Below are 24,011 nucleotides of genomic sequence, written 5' to 3'. Positions count from 1 at the left end.
TTTCTCTCACTTCCAAACCTTCAAAGCTGGAAGTCCTGTCTGTTTCTGTTACATTCGTTCTGTCAGCCCTTGATATTTTCAAGCTGCTTTAATAAAGTCCAATGACTAGTTATCTGCTTATCTGAAAAGCTGTTGGATGGCAGAGGAAACCACACGGCGCATGACTGTATCCCAAGCTCCACACGTGCTCTCCCTGACAGAGGCTCGCTGCCCAGACCATTTTCCTCGACACAGCTGAACGCAGACATGCAACATTGTGAAGATAAAAGCAACATGTGCCAAAGGCCTGTGTTACTGATTAAAATAACTGAATTCATAACAAAACCAAATCAAAACAGAAGAAAAGAACTATTGACTATTTATTCCAAGTACTGGCAAAGTTCTAGGCAACATGTACGCAAAGCCTGTGCTAGTCTGAGTTGTATGAGGAAAAACTGCAAAACTATAAAAGTGATGATGAAACGTTTATTTAAAGCCCTACCATCACCGCCAGGTTTAATGGAATGGAATATCTGTAATTATAGTTTAATTACAGTCAGAGTGCAATTGAGCTTCCAACAGATGTTTAAGTATTTTCTGGAGTTTTAGAACAGAGTAAATCTGTAGTGTGGTTCATGCATGTATGGATCTATACTTAGACTTTACCTTTACAAAACAATGAAAGGAGGTTAAAAACATGTAGCTTCCTTCATCAACACTTTCTATTTGTCAGTCTTGTCTGCTGATACGCTTTTAAAAACACAACCAGCCCTTCTCTGTTCTCTAGAATCTAGTGCTCAGATACAAAAACAGCCAACTGTGTTCACCATCTAGACAGTTTTGGCTTGTGCTACACACAAAATAAAACAAAAAGAGAGCTCCTTTCCCTACGAACCAGCAGGAGTATGTCTGTGCCACTCCGGAGAGCTGAGGAGGCACTGTCTGTTCAGAGGCAGGGGGGACGCATGGCGGGGAAGGGGTTTGTCTGTACAGGATGTCCTGTGCCGCCTCTCAGATCGGAATCTGGGAGCAGAACCGCACGGAGGATGGGATCAACCAAATCTGCAGGAACAAACAGAAAAAAAAAATAATAAAAAAAATCCATCCTGTTGATAGGATGCAGAGACACACTGGTCAGGAAAATCCCGCTCGGAGGAGATGCATGACATTCCCACATCTTTCACTTGCCAGCCAGGACGTTTAAAATTCCCAACCCCTAACGTGCGGGGCCCTGCGAGGAGCTGGAAGCAGGTCGACCGGGATGGGGCATGGAATCGGCAAGGCCCGGGAACGTCAGTAGGAGATGTTCCACCAGCTCCGCTGGCTCTCCACATGACGGGATCTGGAGGACTGTTCCAGGTGTTGGGCTCCTCAGGCCAAACACACATGGTCAGGCAGTGGGGAATTCTGTTCTCTTGAATGGGGGCTCCCAGAATTTTGACCGGTGGGTGTACAAAAAACAAAAGGGCCACGAAACAGTTTTAGGACGTTTTGTAGTTTTAATGTTAAATAGAAATGACAAAGGAACATCTGCTCAGCGGACCTCCAACTGTATTTGTATTCAGCTAATGTTTGCACAAACATTGGTGATATGTTTTGCCAAAATCACTTGGGCTTGTGCTTCCCTAAAAACTGTCAGGAAATGACCAAACCAATTAATCTGCCATGCTGTGGGCCATTCTCCAGCACTGAAGACCAAGACTATCCCAAGAGTGTCACTGGTGCAAGCATGAAGTGAAGAGGTTCATCACTGGGGGAGATATAGTCAGTCTGTTTAGGACATTCACTCATAAAGTTTTTATAAATATTGGGAAATAAAAACTGCACACTGATCATTGTGAAGACCACCCTTCACAGTTCTAAATCATCATATCAATAAGCCGAACAGGAATGAATGCTGCAAGAGGTTTGCTGAAAGAAGTTTTTGGCAGTTTTCTGAAATAAAAAAAACCTCAGCTGAATCTTGGCAGCAGCAGATCTCTGCAACACCAGAACGTTAAAAGCATTTTCGTTCCTTTTTGGAGGGAGGGGGGGGGGGGCTTTGCATAAAAAGGAACAAAAGTTCATTCTCATCGTAATTTAATTGACATTTTTTAGCTGAAGCTTAAACCCCCCCCAAAAAGGACAGAACTGGCATTTAAAATTTATGCTATTCAAGTTTCCACATAAAAAGCAGTCTATCTCCATTAAAGCCCAGCCAGGTTTAAACCCTCTGCGGTACACTTCAGGCGCTGTATCTATCTCTTTGGAGCCTGACTGTGCCATCTGGAATTCATTGTTACGGATCTCTCTCTGCCTCTCACAGCTCAGTGCTGCCCACTTCACACTCTTTCCCGCGGCAGCCCCCTAAATCCCTGACTCAGGGCAGCCTTGGCTGGGCGCTCTCTGACCGATGCACTTAATTCATCAAGTCTTGTAAAAAGCGATCTTAGCAGCAAAGCCCACCTCTCCAAGAAGCACTCACAAAAAAAAAAAAAACGTGCTTTAAATACTTGGGGATTTAATATCAAGTCCATTACGGCGTTGTGGAGCCTAGTAAAGAGTCAATTAGTGGATAATTCTGATTTGATCCACATGCGCTGAGATCCGCTGGCCTACAGGCTGGCTCTGCATGCTGTGCCTGCGAGGTAATGGCTTGGGCTAGACAGACAGCTGACCCCCGAAAACACCTCCGCCCAGCCCCACTGTCCTCCTCACACTGTCTCCCCTTCTGATCCACACTTCGTTTCTGCCACCTAGTCCTCTTCATGCGCTACTCGGCAACGCAAGCACCACAGCTAGACAAAGGAAAACCATTCCTGCTGGACCCCCAGCTTCTACTCACCCAGCTGCTGTGGTATGACGAACCCCCAGAGTCAGACCTACTAAATTACATTTTCAGATATTTTAAAACCCACCGTGATGACAGAGAGTTCAAATTGATGGTATGGCAATAGGGAGTTATTTTAAAGCCAGCCTGATTCAGAAGAAAAACAAGAGAGGCTTGTTACAGGGGCTGTGCTATAATGAGGTGATTTTCGGTTGTGAACTGTTTGTAAACACACGCAGGTCCATTATACCTTGGAAGAAACAGAATGGCTGAGACCTGGGATGTAGCCAATGCAGTAAAAAGCAATGCTTTCTAGGTGCAATCAGAACAGAGCTTTACAAGCCCCATTTTATTTTATTCAACTCAAGCACACACCACAGCTGTCACATGTCAGGAGCACTGCATCTGCATTATTGCCAAAAAGTTATTGCTATTGTAAATGCGCTAATCTGACACACTGCACGGCATGCTCCTTGCATCTGGCAGACCTGGGGCAGACGCTGATTTCCAGTCTACCTGGGTCGTTCTTTAGCTGGAATCGGGGTTTTCCCAATAGCAGACACCAACAGAAAAGAACACCATGCAGAAAAATCCCTGCTCCCAGTTAGTGTTAGGATATCTCCTATAGTCAGTATTTCATTGCTGTTTGACCAGTCTCACACAAGCAGCCAAGCAGGTATCTGCACTTGCTCCCTGTTTCAGTTTCACAGCCCTACGATAACAAAAGTGTGCAACTCTAGAGTGGTTCTGCTACATTAATTTCTCCAGCGCCATTGGTTTACCCACATATCTCTGAAGGACTTAACAATGATCTAGATTGTTTGTTACAATCAATATGGATTATCAGTAGCAGTCAAAGCAATGGTTGCTGGTGTTTCTTTATGTATTAATCATTTGATCCTCACCTACATAGAATGGCAACCACAACACTTGAGGGCAGCACACTCTTAGACCGTGATGCCAATGGGACGAGGTTTTAAGAGAGAACAGCAATACGTAGGCAGCAGCAGCTGTGTGCTCTGATAACCTGTGGATTTCATAAGCTCTCTTCTTGACATGGCCAGGGACTCAAGCAGGGAGCTGCAACAGCAGGCGTAGGCTGCAAAGGAACAAGTAAAGGTTTATTCCCTGCTGAAGAGAAGAAGCCTTCTTAAGGTGTGACACTGCAGGTGAGATGTATACAAGTGTATAGCTATGCCCCTGTACGCCTACACATACATGACCGATTTTCTTCTCTCTCTCACACCTGAACAAGGCTCCACAGCCAAAACGTTGTGTTTCTTTTCTTCTCTTTTCTGCAGGGAATAAACCCTTTAACTTGTTCCTATGACCAGTTACTTACACCGAGGAGGAACTGGAGTGCTAATGCCCTCTGCTGGAGGAATGAAGTTTGATTTATTTTTACTGCTGGAGATCGGCTCTGACTTGACTCACACAGAAGTGTTCAGACTTCACATGAATACTGACAAAGGACAATCACGAGGTAGTTTAAGTGGCCCTTTAGATGAAACACAAATAATTACATTATAATTGAATTAAGGAAATGAACAGAAAAGGGGGAAAGAACTTTGCTACTGTTGTGTTTCAAAAATGTCAGATTAAGATAGGAGGACGCGGACTGGGCTGTCAGACACCGGTCACACGTCTAGCGCACAGAGGGTGGTCATAACTAACACAGGGCCCAACACTCATGAAGACACATGCGCTCTTCTGAAAACCTGGCAGATTTTAATACATTTTTAGTTCAATATAATCTATCGAAAATCTTAGATTCATCTGCAGCTCTTTTTTTGTAACAGATTAGCTGATGAGAAGCAGTCGTTAAAAGATTCCTGTGGAGTGGTTTTCCTATTAGGATATAAAGGGGGAGTGTCTGCTCCGGTTTAATGAGGGCAGAACAGTGTAGGCAGGCAGTGGGGGTGATGGAGCCCCTTCCTGTAGCCCTGTGCTGCCCTCTTGTCTGCTGATCGGCAGTCTTCCAGCCTCATAGCCCGACGCTCATCAGGAAAGCACAGAGCTGGCTTTGCGCTCAAGGGACTGTAGCAGCGCCACCTAACTTGAAGTAAGTACTTGCAGAGAATGGGCTTGTGAACATATTCGTGGGGCAAGATCTTGGGATTAACTCCGAAAAGCGACTGCAAATCTCCAGATAATAAAATCGTCCTCTTTAAATCCCGAATGAAACTTTCATCTAGCTTCTCAGACCTCGCCTCCAGCTGATGCCCCCATACAGACCGAGTGTTTAATTTGACAAATGCGGCTTATTGGGGATCTGGGTATTGGTGACTGACAGGCTAGCTAAAAGGGATTCAGCCTCCTAAAGGTGATTATTTGACTAAAGAAAGAAGACGATGAGCACGAGACAACCTTGTTTGTCATTTTGCGCACTTAATCACGCTAAGCTCATAATGCTAAGTCGAAGATCCCCTCCACAGATAAAAATAAAGCTAAAGAAGATTGAATAAATAATACCAGCGCCACGTCGTCTTGTAAGATTATGGAGGAACTAACAGGTCCATTTTGTCAGCACCTACAATCCTCACCTTGCACACTCTCTCCAGAAACTGAAATCTGTTCATGTCTGTATAAAGTTAATACTAAATGCCCTGCATACAGCTTTTATGAGAATTCTAAATTAATTCTCATTAAGATTAATTTAACTTATTAAAGTCTGTCTTTTGAACACAGTGTAATTTGTCTTAGTGAAAAAAGACATAATTTGGGATTTTGGACCTCCAGTCATTCATAAATCTGGCATCTCTGAGTCTTTACACCCATGTTTTGGAAGACTTCTTTATGTTGTTACTGAACATTAATGCATTTCTAAAACTGTAAGCCTTGCATATATAGCAACTAATCATCACTTGTACATTGCACCCCCAGGTGAACATTAAATGCCAGAATGTGATTTCTTACTCAGGCGGCTTTAAAACGTTTGAACGGCACCTGTGTATCAGGGTTACAAGGATCCTGGGGCTCCTACGCTGTGAAACTGATACAACTGCTCAGTCGTAACAGCTCCAGAACAGGGATTTAACAGCTATACACAAGCAGATGTGCTGTACTGTAGAAAAGGCTGAAATTCCTGGGTTAGTATTTCAGAGGGATCAGATGTAACTGACTTCCTTCTAGAGCAGACATTAGTGGGATGAATATAAAAATCACTGTGCTCTGACACAGAGCCTCCCTGCTGATGCTTCTGAAGAATCACTGGACAGCAACAGCACTTAAACTCTGACAACACAGCACGCTGATCCTTCAGGTCTGAGCTGGACCTCACCAGCCTGCCCTTACTTCCCAATATGCAGAGCTGGTTTCAGAGCTGTCCTGAGGGCTGTGAGCACGGGTGGGAATAATTCAGACATGACTGTTTGGGGCATTGTCCACTATTAGCAAAAAAACAAAACAATTGCCCTTTACAAATTCTAAGAAGTTACTGTGAGCAAAAAGAAATAGTTTTTCCTGCCTAGTGTCTGTACACAATGTAAAATTTCCAGGACACGCGCATGTCCTCAATGCAGTTTCAGTATCAAAGAATAATTTAAATAAAAAACATCTACAAATTAGCAGGATTGATAGCCTGGATTGTAAAAGGACCCCAAGGATTCTGATTTTTACAACCCAGTAGGGATCCCAGCGCAGTTCAGCGAAGGTTCGAATAGAGGCAGTCATCAGTGTCGGAAAAGGCCATTTCAAGAGAGCAAACAACACAAGTGCATCTTCGTGTGGCACTCTACATTCAATCATTCTCAAGGGGGTTGTTATTATTATTATTATAATTATTATTATTAACACACACTATGGTCCAGTACAGCCCGTGCTGTAGAAATGCCCTGCACCTTGCTCTCTAATCCCCCTGCCCTGCCAGGCTGTGGCTCAGTAAGTGGCTTAAGCTGCCCACAGGGAAGCAAACTAAGAGATTTAGCCTCTCAGCTCGGGCTGGAGAGACTCGAGCGGTGGGGCGATTTACTGCTCAGCCCTGACCTTTCCTGACGGCAGGAGGAGGCTCCCTGGCGGCTGGCGGTGGCCTCACCCGGTACTCCGTGCACTCCGAGGGCACGGCAGGCAGTACACGCGCTGGCACAAGGAAGCAGCAGAAACTACTGACGGCATCCATTACGACACAGTCAAGGGAGACCACAGGAAACCTCCCCAGTGACGGAGGTGCCACAGTGCTCTCTCCTGCTTTACCACGCGTTTGCAGGATGTTCTACAGTAAAGCACACAGGGGCTCGAAAAAAAAGAGACTGGAGGGCGTCTTTCAAATTTCACAGGTGGATCCTCTAGTCTCCAGACTATCCAGCCTGTTGCGCAATCCCCTCGGCAGATAAGATAAGAAAGGTCAGCAGGAAGTGTGAATCTAGCCACCTTCGCAGGCGATGAGCCAACGCTGATAAAGACACACACCAGGGAAAAGTTCAGAAGGAATTCTTTCATTTCGACTGGCGGTGCGAGCATCTGCCAGAATCTCGATCGAAACTGGACCTCAAGGAAAATCATTTTTATGAGCAACACCTGTACCTTCTTTTGAAGACAGGATTGTTTCACACAGCACCATCGTCGGTTCTGCTGAGAAACACTTAGCGAGATAAACATTCAAAAATGCTTCGCGGTTCACTGAAATCCCAAACATGTCATTAAGTCAGGGCAGACTGGTCTTATCGGGTGTGAAAGACTGCTGGTTTGGGACACAGTCTGACTTGATGACTCTGCTAAGCTAAGCCATGCAGCTCCACTTCAGGAAAACGAAAATGTTGCCTTTATCATCAGAAAGTGTTTGTTTTTCCTTCTATCATTTTGTTCCCTGCTGCCGCTGTGGAGGAAAGAACACAGAACAGAGCCGAGATGGCGATCGGAGCGCAGGGGGGCGTGTGGGCTGAGGCTGCCAGCTGACCCTAGCGGCTCTGGACAGCTGACACTGACGCTGGCTCTTCTAACTCCTCCTGTGTCTCATGCCCTCAGTCTAGCTGCACCAGGCTCACTTTCAGCAAGTCTGCTCATGGCCGTCAGGATATTATCCCTGATCACAGCCAGGTTTTAACCCCATGTTTACAGTTATCTCATGCTTCGTGAACTCCACAAAAATATTTGTAGAAAAACGAACAAGTGAAGTCTAATTCCACGCCAAGAAATTTCATGTGAGAGTCAAAGAAGGCTTTAGAGCTGAAACAATGTGTTGCTCCTTTTTATTTTTCAGTGTGGAATTAAGCTCTACTGGTTACTTTGCAGCCCATGCACGAAGACGCAGCTCCTCACTGGAGCGTTTTGTCCAGAAATGGTTTATATGGAGTCAATTTTTCTTGCAGGAGCACTCATTTTTTTGTTAAAAATGTCCTAGAAGACGGCATAGGTTTCAGAAAGTGTAGAAAGAGGCTACATGAGCCTTGAAAGAAACAGTGTGATGAAAGGTGTGGGTGCAGGTTAAGAGGCGTGTATCAGCGGCTGCAGCTGCAGAGCCCTGTCTCACATGCCAGGGCAGTGCCACACTGCCTCCTGAGAGCGTGTGACTGCAGCACTGGCCTGATCTGATAGCCGAGATCTTGATACGAGCGAGACGGGGGCTATCGGCAGCCCGCATCACAATCACACACAGCCACAGAATGCCCAAATCTCAGATGACACAATCTCCTGAAGTAATTAAGGAATCAGGAAATTAACAAGACAGCATGTCTGTAACTGTAAGAGGAGGTTTTCTGGGTTGGAGATAGGGAGCAGAATGCAGACAGTCATGACTGGGGGAGGAGATGGCAGCGGGGATAAACCATGTTTTTTGCAAACAGACACAGACAAACACATTGCCTACATTTTTGTTTATCTATTTGTTTTATATATTACAGTTTCCAGGTGAGTTTGTCTAGCTAGTTTAGAACCTCTTCAAGGTCCCATCAGACAAAGCTCGAGCAGGGATGAGCCTTACAAAATCAGAGGTATGAGATCCGTTCCTTTCTTTTGCTCAAGGGAAGATAGGATAAACTCGCTGACACTAGGTTCTCTGTCCAGTTTAGCCAAGACTAAGCTCATTTCTGGGGCCCTGGCACACTTATTACTTAAAAAAGCCCATACATTTCTTTGTGCAGACTGAATCTTCAGCAGTGCGAAAAGAAACTAAAAGCTTTTCTTCAGTCACTTGCAGAGGTGACATCCCTAATACAGGTGGGTAGTTGCGTCAGCATGTGTAGGCCGAAACGTTGTGTTTTCTCTCTTCTTTTTTTCAGCATGGAATAAACCTATTACTTGTTCCTTTGCACCCCTAATACAGTTACAACACACAGGGCAGCCGCTTCATGACAGAGACTATGAGAGGTGTCACCTAAGGTTTCAAAAATGGCAAACCTGAAAGCCACTTAAGGTCTGGGATCTCTTCTAGTCAGAATCCAGCCAGGGACACAAGGCTTCCCGTGGTACAAACACTGAACTTCAAAACACACAGGACAGGAAGGCTTGTGCCACGTCTCTGGCCAGCGAATGTTTGCAGGGGTAGAGTTTAATGCGCCTCTCATTCTGCCTCTTCCTCTGCACACATGACAGTTCGTTTGATCTCTTTGTGAAGAACGCTCCTCTCTCGTTCACCCTGATCCTAATCTGCCCTGCACACTGTTGCCCACACAGCCTCTTATCAAATCCTTCCTGGCTCCAGCCACTCCCAGGATGGAGGAGCTGGGAGACTGTTGGGAGGCCCCACGCGGAGCTGGGAAGCCGGGACGGTGTGTGTGTGTGTGTGTGTGTGTGTGTGTGTGTGTGTGTGCGTGCTTTTTTTGAAGCATGGCCTCTGGTAAACAATGACTGTACCCATCCTGAGGCATGGCACTCGCCTGAATTGTGCTAACCTGCACTCCTGATCAACGTCTCTCTGCATTACCGATCACTGATGTCATGCCCCTGCAGATTCTGCCTGTCCTGGGTCAAAGCCTGTACCTTTTTGAAATCTTTTACATACCGTTACATAAGCACAACAATTTTAAGTTTTTCAATCGAATTTTTAAATGTTAAAATCTGTTACATAAAAGAGGTTACACATGACACGTGGCGAAGAGTTCCCAACAAGCCTCGTCTACACTAGCATGATTTCATACAGAACTTATATACACCTGGTCCTGGAACGATCACATTGGCACAACTGGAACCCTGGAAGGTGACCTCTCTGTGGGAATACTTTGACAAACTGGACTGGTGTTCAGACAAAACAACAAATGGTGCAGAAAGAGACAGGCTGAAAAGATATTACCCATTGGTGTTCCAACTATCGTACGAACAACTTTCTGCAAAATCAGAGGCAAACCAAGGGCTCCTGGACAATCCTGCTGTGACCTGAAACCCAGTTTCCACCTCTGGGCCTTGGTGAGAACATCAAGCCAGCTTAAGACCTGACTCCGTGAAGCAGCTTGCTCACAGGACAGGCACCACACAGGTCAGGTGAGTCCCTCTCCGCTCCAGGAGTCCTGACGTCAGTGTCCTGTCTGAACCAATTAATCCTCATTCTTCACAGGCAGTGCAAACAGGGTTGAATAAAGCACACATCCTTGTTTAAGCTCTGTGATTCTCACACAGGCAGGGCACAGGGAGTCACACTGTTCCAGCAGACAACAACAGCTTGCTGTTAAGCCACTGTTCCCAGTGCTTTTATAGACTGAAAAACATCATTCTTTTAGAAGTGAGCTGTGATCTTTGAAATTAAGTCAAAGCTGATCCGGAGTTCTGGAGTGGAACCAGTTTAGTGTGCAACTGTTCAGGCAACAGGAACGATTGAACAGAAAGATAAATATTGATAAGCTCTGCCTAGACTGAGCAGAGATGATAGTGGAGCCTCATGGTATTTCTCAAGACTGAAGGCCTCAAAGAGAAGAGTGCCAAGGCAAAAGTGAAAAGTCTGTCTTATGCTATTAGTAGTTCAGCCTTGTTAACAAAACAAGAGGAAACCATAATAGAGCAGAATATATAGAGCCCCACACAGGTAGTTCCCGTGACTTACAGACTTACATTCCACTTATTAATGAAGAATTTTGTCAGCCATACCACAGCTTACTATGGGAAGACCACTACTGACACCCAGAGGTTAAAAAGACTACTGCACCGACACAGACACCAGTACATTTACACTCATTCATATATATATGACACTGAAGATGCACTTAAGACTGTCTTCTCTAGCAAGTCTTTCAGCCTCTTAGATTACTTAGGATATTTTCCCATGGTAGGCACTGACAGCTTTGTGCACTTCCAGCTCATTTACTGTGTAACACTTCCACCCTAACAGCTGTTTGAGAAATACCTCTTCTACGTACAGTATTTATTCTGTCTTATCTGTGAGCACCCAAGCACTTTAAATATTTTTTTTTATTATTATGATACTAAAAGGTGTGATTTGATATTTTATCATTAGGTATTACGGATTCAGCGGCGCCATCCTTGGAGGTCAGTCATGCATCAGCCATGATAATAAACTAGCGGGATATACTCTGAAGAATTCAATTCAATTCAATTTATTTTTACATAGCGCCTTTCACAACAAGGTTGCCCAGTTGCAAGTGACCCTACATTTTGTCAATACAGAACAGAAGACTAGAAGACAATGGAGGAGAGGAACCAAAAACTCCTTTTTGTAAGGAGAAAAAAAAAAGGACTTTCATACATTGTATTATTATATGTATGAGTATATAATATATGCATACTATTATATGTGAGGGATGTGATATAATAGTTTTTTTACAATGTAACAGTACTCACTCCTGCCATGATTTATGGATTTTATATGGATATTGTTTCAAAGCAAATCCTCTGGACACACCAACGGGAAGACGTGTCTTGTTTATTTTAATTGCATTAAAACACTCTTGTGTTGCTGCAGCCAACACGTCTGTTGTCATGTTCCCAGCGGGAGGGGTCACCTCCTCCCTCGCCCTCTCCTCCGATCAAGCGTGTGTGTGTGTGTGTGTGTGTGTGTGTGTGTGTGTGTGTGTGTGGTGTATGTGAAGTGTAGAGGCGGGTATCTAAGGGTCACCATTAAAAGAGATTTTGAATATGAAAAAGTTCCCTCACATTCTGCAAGGCTCCGGGATGAGGATGTGCTCCACTGCTGTAAAGGTCAATATTGACTTACAGAAGGTTAATCATGACAATTTATATATTTATATAAACGCGCCTGGCTGTAACTCAGAAATTACAACGCGGCCGCAGATCCCAGGGAAAGACTGCAACGCTCTGACAGATCTATCAGTGCCCGTATGAATGCTCGCGCTGTGACTATTAATAAATAAGTCTGAGCTGTGACCTGTTAACACCGCTTTGCGTGACTCAGAATCATTTTTATTCCTTTGTCAACACGGACTCAGCCAGTACCAACACAGCTCGCAATAAAGCCGAGTAAATATGAAAATTAAAGAGAAGCAAACAAGCCTCTCTGGGGCGAGAGAGACAAGGAGAGCTGTTAATGTTGCCATTACTTTCTAATAACCTTGTCAGCTTCTTGTCACTTGTGGCAGCTTGTATAAACCAGACAGCCTGCTTGAGCTGTCTGCACTAAATCCCTTAAACATGTTTTTCCTGACAACGCAAACTATGGGCTACAATGGTTAATGGTTTACCTGTCACCGCGAACCAGGCCAGCTCCAGTCTGGGAGGCTAATAGATCATCGCCAGTGAAAGGCTGCTGTTAGCTCTCACTCAGATATATCACTGCAGCCTCTCTTAGCTACTTCATTTCCCGCCCCTGTGTTGTTCAAGGGCCTCCATTAGTTTTGCTGTCAGAGGGGCTCATGCTTTACTGAAAGACTTAACACTTTGGGAGTCCCTTCACGGACATTTGCAAAGAGATTATTTCAACACTTATCTTCAAGGGTGAATTTGAACTCCCCCCCCCGCCCCACTGGAATGAACTGACGAAGAAACTGAGGTGGTACAACATTTCACGGTCGATGTGGTTCTGCCCGATTCCTAAATCTACCTGTCATTGTCCTTCCATTGCTTTTTTTAACCGCTTCATCCAAGACAGGGTCTCGGCAAGCAGCGGGGGCAAAACGGGGTACACCCTGGACAGGACGCCAGTCCATTGCGGAGCACTCACGAACACCAATACAGACACGCACACACGCACACACCAGGGCCAATGTCCCCGGAAGGCCTACTGCTTCACCTAGTATGTGCAAATGGGGAGAACATACAAACTCCACACAGGCAGCACCCCTGATCCAGAATTGAACCCAGGGCCCCAGCTCTATGAGAGAATAAGGGTCACTATGCTGCACCATCAATAGTCATGATATTCTGCATTAAAACTCAACACTTCAGTCTTTAACGTGTCCTTCTCCAGACAGCTGCTGCCAGTGGACATTACTTTATTTTCAGCGACGGTAAAGGACGTCGTCAGATTCAGTCTCGTTCAAAAACAAGCATGAAATAAAGACCAACGTATGACGCTGGAGCGAACACGGTCACCTGTATGACTTTTGCTCTCGATCAGATCTCTTGAAACGGACAGGATTGCCTGTCTACAGCAGGGCTGTGCTGTGTTGTGGTTCTCACCCTAAATGAGCCTCATCTCCCTCTCCGTTAAGTGGCTGAGGAGATAAGAAGGGGCTAATTAACGCAGAGCGCTGAGAGGCAGGCCGATCTCCGGAGGCTGTGTAATTTAGTAAATTGGATAGGGCCAAGACAGTGAGGTTTCCCAAACACCTCCAGCCTCGCTTGTCATCCGCCTCTCATGAGGGCAAGGTAATTACACAGTGGACCGCAATCAGCACAAATGATTCTCAGGGCCCTAACAGGCATTAATTTGACGTTTCGTGGGGCTGGGCAGCATGCAGGGCTCCGTACTTGACTCCATGATCAGAGAGCCTGCGGGAAACGCAAGGAAGAACAGAAGCGCAACAAAATAACTGGGTCAGGGCTGTAATACCCTTTGATGAATTATGATGCAGCGTGCGGGCATTAAGAAAGAGAAAGGCACGTTCAGCTTGAGACACAGGGATCTGTTCGAATGAAGGTCACGTAGGTCATCTATGGAAGTTCACCAGGAGGTTCACAAAACATTCCTGATCGTGCATACCCCACCCCCCCACATCGGCTAAAGATACAAGCCTCCCCTTCTAACCTAGAACATGCAGTCTGAGCTGTTCCTGATAACATATAGGTCCTTTTTGGGGGGAGGGGGGATTCTTACTCTTAACTGTTGATATCTGTCCACACTGCTCAGTAAAAGTGTCCCTGGAGTGTCCTTGATTAGTTTTTTTATTTATTTAATCCTTTAGATGACCAGACAAATGAGAACAATGATGAGCCAGGTGCCCAGGTGCCCATTCATCCAGCAGCTAATCTACCAGAGCACTCTTGAGTGAAGCACCTCGTTCAAGGACACGACAGCAGCCTCCGAGCCACACCGAGACCCCCTGGTGCCGAACCCACAGCCCTCACGACTACACCACGCTGCTGTAAGATCCTCACACCCACAGGTGCTGCCAGGGCAGTCTGGCAATGGTGACCTGACCTTGGGGTTTCTTCTGTTACACTTGACTGTGAATGAATGCCTTGTAATTGCTTGCACTAACTCCCTGCCATTCATCGCCCATTTCCTAACCACTTCTTCCAGTTTAGAGTTGCGGGGGAGTCGGTGCCTATCCCAGCTAGCAACAGGAGCAAGGCACGATCCACCCCGGACAGGACGCCAGTCCATCGCAGGGGAGACAGACAAACACGGGCATGCACGCCCTCCTACCAGGGCCAATCAACCAACTAGTATGTTTTTTGCACTGTGGGAGGAAGCTGAAGCACCCCGCAGGAAACCCACACGAAGGCAGGGAGAACATACAAACTCCACACAGACAGCACCCCGGGGCCCCAGCTCCACTGCGCCGCCCACATTCCCCCCCCTGACAGCTGAAAAAAAGAATTGAACTCCAGTTATTCCTCTCCCCAGCACTGACATCCTACAGACGGACGGGCTTTTCCATTTCCTGCACATCCCACCGTCACAGCAAGCGGAGCAGCTTTCAAACGCCGCTGAAACTTTCCTCGGAGACCTTCACTGCAGCTGCTGCAGGTTAACATGCTGCACAATGATAGAAAGAGGAGAACAGACAGGGATCTGCGGCACAACTGGCGAATCCAGCCTTGTGCAGAACGGGGCCTATTTTTTCCTTTCAGACTTTTTTTTCCCATATGTGGGAAGAAAGGAGCATCCTTCTAGGGTGGTGGTGTGTGAATATCCAATTCACACAGCCGGCTTAGACATCCCTAAACCTCCTATTGTGTCTCCGCCAATAATTATGTTTGCTTTAATGTTATCCATGGGCTTTTAAACTGTGAGCTCATAACTATTATACTGCACAACGAAAGAATGATCTATATAGGCTTTCAAAGCAAAGGGATCTGGTTGCTGGCAATTACAAACATGTTTTTATCCCTTCGCTCCCTTTCTTCCAGTTTTACAGTGCTCAAGCAAACATTGACACAGAGGAACAAAGCCGGGCTGCTGCTGCGGAGCCCAGTGTCAGCGGCATCCTGGCCGAGACCCACTTGTGAACAGATTAAAAACACCATGCATTCCTGTCTGTCTGCTAACGCCCCTCTCCCGGACCCAAGACTGCCTCTGACAGTCGCCGTGCGAGAGGGGATCTGCATCTGTGGGCAATCACACCCTGGGCTGCCTACTGAAACAGCGACTCTCCGGATGCCAACTGCCCCTCTCCTTCCCAACCCTTCTAGTTTATAGCTACATCATTGTGTGATATTTGAAAATAATATTTTTTTATGGTGGAAACAGGGCAGCACAGAGGCACAGAGGTTAGCATTGCGGCCTTGTATCTCTGGGGCACTGGGTTCAATGCCTGGTGTGCGATCTGTGCGGAGCTTGAATGTTCTCCCCCTACTTGTGCGGGTTTTCTCCTGGCACTCAGGATTCCTCCCACAGTCCCAAGACATACTATTAGGTGAAATGGCTTCTGCGAATATTGGCCCTGGCGTGACCGTGTGTGGGCTTGTGTCTCTGTGTGCCTGCAATGGACTGGTGCCCCCTAGAGGATGTACCCTGCATTGCACCTGTTGGTTGCTGGGATAGGCTCAGACTTCCCCACAGCCCCGCACTGGATAAAGCGCTTAGAAAATGGATGGACGGACAATGGAAATAAAACAAGGATTATCCTCAGCCCTAATGGGTAGACAGAATTTCACAGCAGAGTTAGTACCCTCACAAATCTGAATTCAATAAACACTTTCACTGCGTCCATGATGAGATCAGATTATATCAGCAGATGAGTTCTCTACTCTGCACCTAGGTTGACACTTGACTTGGAAATTTGCATCAAAAGGGCATCACAATTTCATATGATAACAGCTCTGGGACACAATGGGGCAGAGAAAAGCTCAATAAATGTCAAAAGAACAGGCCCTATTCTTCTACATTTGTGTCAAAGAAGACTGCTGGCCCTGTGCCTAACAGAGATGATTGTGAGGCATGTTCCCAAACACTTTACGCAAGCTGTAGAAAACAATAAACAAAAGAAGAATGTAAATGCACTTGAAGATTTCTGATGGATTTAATGACCAGAGGAAATGGGTTTACGCGCACTGCATCACGATAATATCAACTGCAGCATCCACAGTTTGCACTGGACAGCCACCCATCAGAAACAATGCGAGATAATTGATTTAAATGTCTCAGCTGAAGAGAAGACATTCAGTGCTCACACCACCAAACGAGTCTGAGCCTGGACTGGGAGATCAAACAATTATAGTGGGAGTCACTCCAAAGTCATGCTGTGAGTTCAGACGGCCTCGTTCATTCCAAGCATTCTTACAGTCGCACAATTCGCACCAGTGTCTCAAAATGCGGCATATGAAAGAACATTTGAACATTTACTATCAGGTAACAAAGCCCTGTGATTCACCATCCAGGCAGCCGGCTGGACTTGAGGACTGAGCGATACACAACAGGGGTGCAGTGCAGTCTCTCTCGATTTGTGCTGGAGCGATGCAGCTCAGTGTGACTGTGTTTTCCTTAAGGAACGGGTTCAGAGGTGCTGTCTGCGTGGAGTTTGCATGTTCTTCCCGTGTTTGCGTGCGTTTCCTCCGGGTGCTCTGGTTTCCTCCCACAGTCCACAAACATACTTTTAGGTTAGATGGCTTTGGGGTAAAATCGGTCCTGATGTGAGCGTGTGTGTTTGTGTGTGCCCTACAATAGACTGGCATCCCATACAAGGACACAGATGGCACCTTCAGCATTGATATGCCTGTAATATGTCCTCAGTTACGCATTTAAGAAGAAGAAAGGGTCTTGATTGAAAAAGAGGGCCTTTCTACAAAGACTGGGTTTAGAACAGAAGCTCTCCTAAGAAACATATCCACCCCTGAGTTCCATTCTAGCATGGCTACATTATGTCTAATTTTATGAGAGGAGAGGGGGAGAAAAGCAAAAAAAAAAAGACATTCTGTCACAGAGAAACCCTTTTAGACCCAGGAGTCATAATCACACTGCACCTGCCTGGACACCAGCAGCAGAGCTGAAAACTACCAGTCTCATCACAATAATCACTCTCGAAAAACTCTGTTCCACAGCCTTTTTGTTTTGGTGTTATCTGGCATTATGGGGTTAATATGACATATTGTATTGGTTAAGCATTGTTTTCTGTCTTCCCTGTGTACAGTTTTTGAGTGCTTTGAACAAAACACCTCCACTAGGGACCAGACTTTATCAGTGAGCTCAAATGCACTGTAATACAGGGTGTCCGTTGCCAACAGGCATTAAGGTGTGAAAGCCGACTGACTGGGAGATGGAACAAACTGATCAATATATTGTGATGGCTGTGCACATGATCAGCTCCAATGAAAGAGAGAGATCAGCCCAACTGAAATGACATATTTTACATTGCTTAAAAAAGCAGGATCAAACATATCTCCTTTTGAAGAGCCTAGTCCAGGCGGAGAGGAGTGTGGTGGCTGCCGTGAGCAGCTGTTCTCTGGGCCCTTGAAGAGAGAACAGCGCCTCGGGAGTGCAGCAGTGAGCTACTGCCATCTGCAGGTCACAGGGTGAGACTGCATGCCATCATAACACTATTGCTCGTTTGTCAAATGTTATAATAATAATAATTAATAATAATCATTGCTTACACTTATATAGCACTTTTTCTGGACACTCCACTCAAAGTGCTTTACAGGTAATGGGGACTCCCCTCCACCACCACCAATGTGCAGCTTCCACCTGTATAATGTACAGTGTATTGATAGGACACAGTAGCTATTTCAAATTTGGAACTGGTGAGTATTTACAATTTGAAATCACTGATTGTTATTCACCTCAGCTGTACCGATATGGGGGAAGGAAGGCTCTGCTGCACATATAACATTTGATACACAGTGAAAATAATATTTATGTCCCTTATCGAGCTACATGTTGCTGAGATTACTAGTATCTTGACTTGGGGGATATCAGTCCTGCCAAATCTATTCATCACTCCTCAGAAATGAAACCCAGCCTTAGCTTTGTTCGATTTTAAACACTGCCTTTTCATAATACATTCAAAACAATTGGGAATGACACAATAAATGAATACCTGTAACACATTATATAAAGCACAAAAAGAGCAAATTCGTTGGCAGGGATCAAGGGTGTGAGATAACACCACACAACGAACCCTGACCTCCAGTGCCCTCACAAACAAACACTGTACAAGGGGAAACACTCTGACATCCTGCCTAGGGTTTTTAAAGTATTTGGTAGCTGTGATCAGAAACGTCACTCTTTTCACATTCAAAGCTTTGAAGAGAACAAATAAGAAAAAAACCCACAAAGGACAATAAATCAGAAAGCTTTTAGAACAAGCACCTTTATATAACACCTGTTCGTAAGCTTGAGCTAATTGTCTGTTTTATCAAAGAAGGATCCTCTCTAAAGAGCTGGAGACCATGCCTTTATGAGGACGGCACACACAGTATTTGTTTTTGAGGTGTTCTCTGCAGCCATGTGCTGCTTCCATTGTCGGGACACCCACAGCTATTATCTGTTAACACGAACCCACTCCTGCAGGAACACGGACCCGTGACTCAGCCTGGACTGCGGCCAGGGGCTCGTTCTGACTTTACACCTGCGCCGACGCTGGGTCCTTTTCACAGGGCTAATCTCTTCGCTGGCAACACACACAAAACAACAGAGCAGAGCCTCTTTTCAGCCCTTAAGCGCCTTTTATCCCAGAGACTCACCAATTCTGTAAGGAAAAAACATGTTTTCTCCAAAAAAACGATTTCCCTCTCGACTCCGGTCAAGACGGACGATGGGAGCGTTCGTAAGAAAGGTCACGACATTCCGATTCCTGGCTGGGGTCCTGGCGGGAGGGGCACACAAAGAAAAGGCCGGCACTCCAACGGGATTTGTTTAGCTGGCTGTTTTCGAGTGGTTAGACAGAGCAAAGATGTTCCGAACGCCCAGAGGACTTGTCCATACCTACTGGAGTGTTTCAGTCCGATTCCCTTGACCCCTAACTCCACTTACTTACCCTCATGGCTGCCAGAACATGCCTGGCTATGTATGGGATCTTTGGTAGCTAGGGAATGCGTTTTGCTTTGTTTTGTAGAAAACAGTGAATATCTCCTTTTTTCTTTTGTTAAAACATGGCATATGAGACAGTGGCACTTTGTGACTTCACTGGGGCTGTCAGCTGGCTGCTCAGGTCATTGCTGGGCTTTTGTCTCATCCATGTCCTTTTTTTCTCTCCCCCTCTCTCTCCCTGCCAGAACAGCTGTGTTCGTCTCTGCCCCAGTGCTTGGCATTTCAAGAGACAGCTTGGTTCTGACAGCTGTGTTTGCCAGGAGTTTATTTGGCAAAAGGGCACTGTCCTTCCTGCTCTGTGATCTACAGCCAAAAGTTCTTTTTTTTTCTTGTGATTTTTCACAAGAAAAATCGAAACACGACTATTCATTTGACAAGTGAGGATGACATGCTTCCAAATGTAAATGAAGCTGTGTCTTTTTTTAGAAACGGCGTTATTTACAACTTTTACAGTAAGTTGTGTTTTTGTTTTTAAGACAAAAAAGTGAAACCGCTGCACAACAATGCGAGGAAAGGCCTCTGAACACAAGGTGAAGTGTTAGTGCTGCTGCCCAGGGCAGTGGTGGGACAAGGCTCACAGCAACTGCATGTGCAAGACAGGAATTCACAGGCAAAACCGCCCCAGAGCACTCCCTCCATCCCCTCTGGAGCCTGTCTCTCCTCACCCGCACAAAGGATCTGCACAGTGAACACCTGCGCTGGGAGCCGGGCCGGGCCGCTCCGCACAGCCAGCACGCCCAGGCTCCGCTGTTTGTTTAAGCTCCACACAAATACCTGCCTGCAATCCTGCAGCAAAGCACCTCAACCTGTCAGCCTCCACCCCACCCTGCTTGGCTTCCATTTTAGCACTGGTATAATTTAAAGAACCTACTGTACCAAAAACAACAGCAGAACCCAGGTTTCTCAATGTGTTCGAATGTCCTCGTGCGAAATAAGAACATTTTTTTGTCTCTATTGAGGAGGCTTCATGTGCATAGTTAGCAGTGCCATGGGTCGAAGTAGTTCAAGTATGTAGCTGCATCGGCATGCGTAGGCTGCAAAGAAACAAGTGAAGGTTAATTCCATGCTGAAAAGAGAAGAAAGGAAACACAACGTTTCGGCTGTGGAGCCTTCTTTGGGTGTGCCATAGAGCGCTGTGTATCACAGGCTTAGACGGCCTTTGGCTTAAGTGGTGTCATTAAAGTCAGTCGACATGTGCACTGTATTTTCTCCTATTAAGAATGGCTAGGCTGTACGATCTTTATCTGCACTAAAATGTCAAAGATGGTTCTTTCATTACGTCTGGAAAAATGGACGCCTACTACTGCTCGGCAAGGTGCAGAAAGGGAAAGTGAAAAAAAGTCATCCGGTCGCCCCCCTCTCACATGGCCTTTAAATGGAAAATTCTCCTGGAGTTCCCAGTGTGGCTTTGCACTGGCTGTGTTTGCTGTATAACTCACCAGGCAGCTCTGGTGCTGGTGTGACCGTGGTGTGAGCTGGCATGTACGATGCGTGGAGCTCCCTTTACACACGGCCCTGCTGTCGGCATGCGCGCGGCGTGCACGCGTGGAGATCTACGCGCACCGCCAAGCGACCTCGAAGCGATAGCCCGCCACCTCCTGGCGAACGAACCAGCCGGCGAACACACCTCTGGAAAGCGGATCTGAGGCCGTGGGGGCCCTGCCCAGACTGCGTGGAGCTGCCCCAGCCTGTGCATTAAAGCACGCATCTTTCAGCGCTCCTCACTCGCTTAAATAAACCAAGGTGGCATTTTACATGTGCGGCTCATTCATCACCAAAGTAGCTGCAAGCCCTTGTGCATTTTGACACTGCGTTTCAACACTTTCAGGGTTTACGCAACAAGACCACCTAGAAGGATTTTTTTTTTCACGTATAGTTCTGAATTTACAGTTAAATTCTTCTACTTTGCAGACGGCTGGTTATGACAGTTAGACACACTGCAAAGGGGAAGCTCGGTTTACCCGAGTTTCTCCCTTTGTCTCGCTGATGTTTCTTTACACTGCACTTTGAACGACTGGAGACACTGTCCATCACAGCTGAAATAAAAACAGCTCTCGAGTTGGATGACGAAAATGAAATGCACACTTTGAATGTATTCAAAAAGGGGTGAGCCGGCCTTCTCTTCTGTATAGTATTTATTTACTTTCAGTGTTTGACAAACTGACACAGGATTGTGCTTGCTTAATGGAACTGAGGCATTATTAACCCTTCCTCTTGTAGCTGCTGGGGAATTCCTGGGGTGTACTGCAGGTGGAGCCCTGGAGCCCTGTGACACCACAGCAGAAGACGAGGTGGAAGGAAATTTGGCTTCACTGACAAAGAAAAAGCAAAACTCTTACAAACTGCAAGGGTTTGTAACTGCACACAGGGCAGAAATACATATCGCAAGCCATGAAAACGCGTCATTCATGACTCAAATGTCACATATTTATGCTATTATGCATTTCTCAGATGTTGCAGAAATTCCAATGAAAAGCAAAGCCGTCTCTTACATGTGTTAGAGACAGCATTCCCAGCAGATGCGGGTTTAAATGAAGCATTTCAATTAATGCTTGCAAGGCAAGTGCTGTTGATTGAAAACACAGAGAAAAGGGACGTCTGCCGTGGTATGCAAATTAAATATGGTTCCGAAGGCCATAACAAGAGCCCCCACAGTCCAGAAACCCCCCCGTTCAGCTGTCACAGACAACCCCTGAGAGTAGACACTAGACACCAGCAGGCTACTGCACAGAGGGTTTAAATCTTATGCGAGAGAGAAAAACCTTAAAGATTTATCTCTGTCCATCCATTACAGAAAGTCTGTTACTCCTAGAAAGTGGCATCCCAGATCCTATCTCTTATCCCAGAAACACAGGGCACAAGCTGGGACTTAACCCTGGATCGAACACCAGAAGTTTCATAAATATTTAAACAGGCAAGCAGAAATGGTTCCACATACTAAACCTTTTTTCCTACACCCCCAATTCATGAACAAGAAAGTGTCTCCAGTTGTTAACAGTTCAGTGCAAAGGAATGTCAGTGAGACAAAGCTTTAGTAGCCCCCCTTGGGGATAAAGTATTTTGAATTGAATTTATGGATTTTATCCAAAGCAGCTTTCTTTATTAGCCATTTATACAGCTGGGTATTTTACTGGGACAACCTGGCAGAAGCACATTGCTTAAGGATACAACAGCCGTGTCTCACCTGAACCCACAACCTTGCAGTTACAAGTTCAGGATCCTGAGCACTGTTCCATTCTGCTGCACAAGACATTTTTAGGGAAAAAAATCTGGAAGCTGTGTGGTCATGTGTAAATGGGTTTTGTAACTTAAGTTAAGGTCCAAAGACACACATGAACATGACTTGTTTCAGAAGCAAAAGCTGCAAGTCAGGGGGTACCGGGAGGCAGCAATTGAAAAACAGTGCACACTTTTAAACAGCTCTTTAAATAGTGCATGCACATCAACTACTCCATTAAAGAAGTGGCATTCAGAAGCTAGTGCCAGATTCCCTCAAAGCCATTGCTATAATGGGAAAAGCACCAAATTCAATGAAAAATGTAAAAATCCGAAGAAAAGTAAAGGGGGAGAAAAAAAGAACATAAAAATCAAGGTAAATCTTCCAAATTTATGAATTGATGGCAGAACTGGAATACACTGCACTGTGTAAACCCCCCCATGAGATTCCCCTCTGAGTACAGAACTACAGATTTACAGTACTGTGAAACCTGCAACATGCTCCCAGCAGAAAATAAAGAGAACCAATTCTGATCTGCTGCTGTTGTGGAAATCTAAACATCATGGCTGCAAAATTTGAATGATCTTTGATTTGTTACATTAGATAGTTTGGAACCCATTACCTTCCTAGTCTGCAAAGAAAGGTCACTGAAAGTATCAATATTGCCTGCTCGAGCAGAGCACAGTGCATTACAGCACATAGTAAAAATATTTCAGGTAATCCCTCACACAGACAGCATTCACATTGTAAATACTGTGATGTGCTGCTTGAACAAATCTCTCGAAGACATGAACTACAGAGGCCCTTGACCAAAAAGCAGAAACAGAAAATCCAAAACACATGTTAAGAGATGGACAGCTTTATGAGGCCATCGTTTCATGCAATATTTAACATGAACATGCTTTCAACCCTCAAGATCAATGAAAGAAAGAGTCAAGACTTTACTGATTAAACACAATCTAAGAAAGGCAGCCATCTACAGAGTCTGTGACCTGCAGTTTCTATGGGTAGTTTAGATACAGTAGCACATTTTGTAAAGGGGATTACCTAAATTCTTCATATGCAACCCTCAATATGAATGTGCATTTAACTTAGAAAATATCTCTTCCCCAAAATTATTTACATGTGCTTTTTTGCAGAGGACAGATATGCTTAAAAACGAAGGATTCAGAAATGCACCCTGAATAAATTATTTGGCATATACATAAAAAAGGAGTATACAGAATAGTATACAGAATAAAAAGGCAAGTTAAACCCAGATAAAATCAATATGTGTGTGTCATAAATTACAAGCTTCTTGTTAAAAGTTTGCCCTCAGGTTAGGGTCATGTCACTAAGTTAGCATTTAAATTCTCCCCACTATTTTTTGCATAAAAAAACTACAAGGATGAAAAGATTAGAGAAGCATTAAGCTTTTAAAAATAAACGTGTTACCCCATGATTGCTAAAAGAAACAATAGTACTAAACAGGCAAG

The 24,011-nt window shown here is 45.3% G+C and overlaps 1 protein-coding gene across 8 annotated transcripts in view; it reads right to left on the bottom strand.

Annotated features, from left to right (window-relative positions):
* The window catches only part of brip1 (BRCA1 interacting helicase 1), a 173,471-nt gene that overhangs the window by 95,924 nt on the left and 53,536 nt on the right, over positions 1-24,011 (bottom strand). For 7 of the 8 annotated variants that reach the window (XR_011183724.1, XR_011183725.1, XR_011183726.1 and 4 more), the window contains exon 26: positions 875-1,041. Coding sequence is in view for 1 of the 8 variants with exons in the window: in XM_069184354.1 (XP_069040455.1) it covers positions 991-1,041 (51 nt within the window). In the remaining 7 variants the exon portion in view is untranslated. Of the gene's footprint in view, positions 1-445; positions 1,042-24,011 lie in introns of those variants that run through there. The other variant, XM_069184354.1, reaches the window with a different exon arrangement.

This window comes from Lepisosteus oculatus, chromosome 26 (genome assembly GCF_040954835.1).
Source record: "Lepisosteus oculatus isolate fLepOcu1 chromosome 26, fLepOcu1.hap2, whole genome shotgun sequence".
Lineage (NCBI taxonomy): Eukaryota > Metazoa > Chordata > Actinopteri > Semionotiformes > Lepisosteidae > Lepisosteus > Lepisosteus oculatus.
Note: the sequence above shows the minus strand (reverse complement) of the source record. Positions and strands in the feature narration are given on the sequence as shown.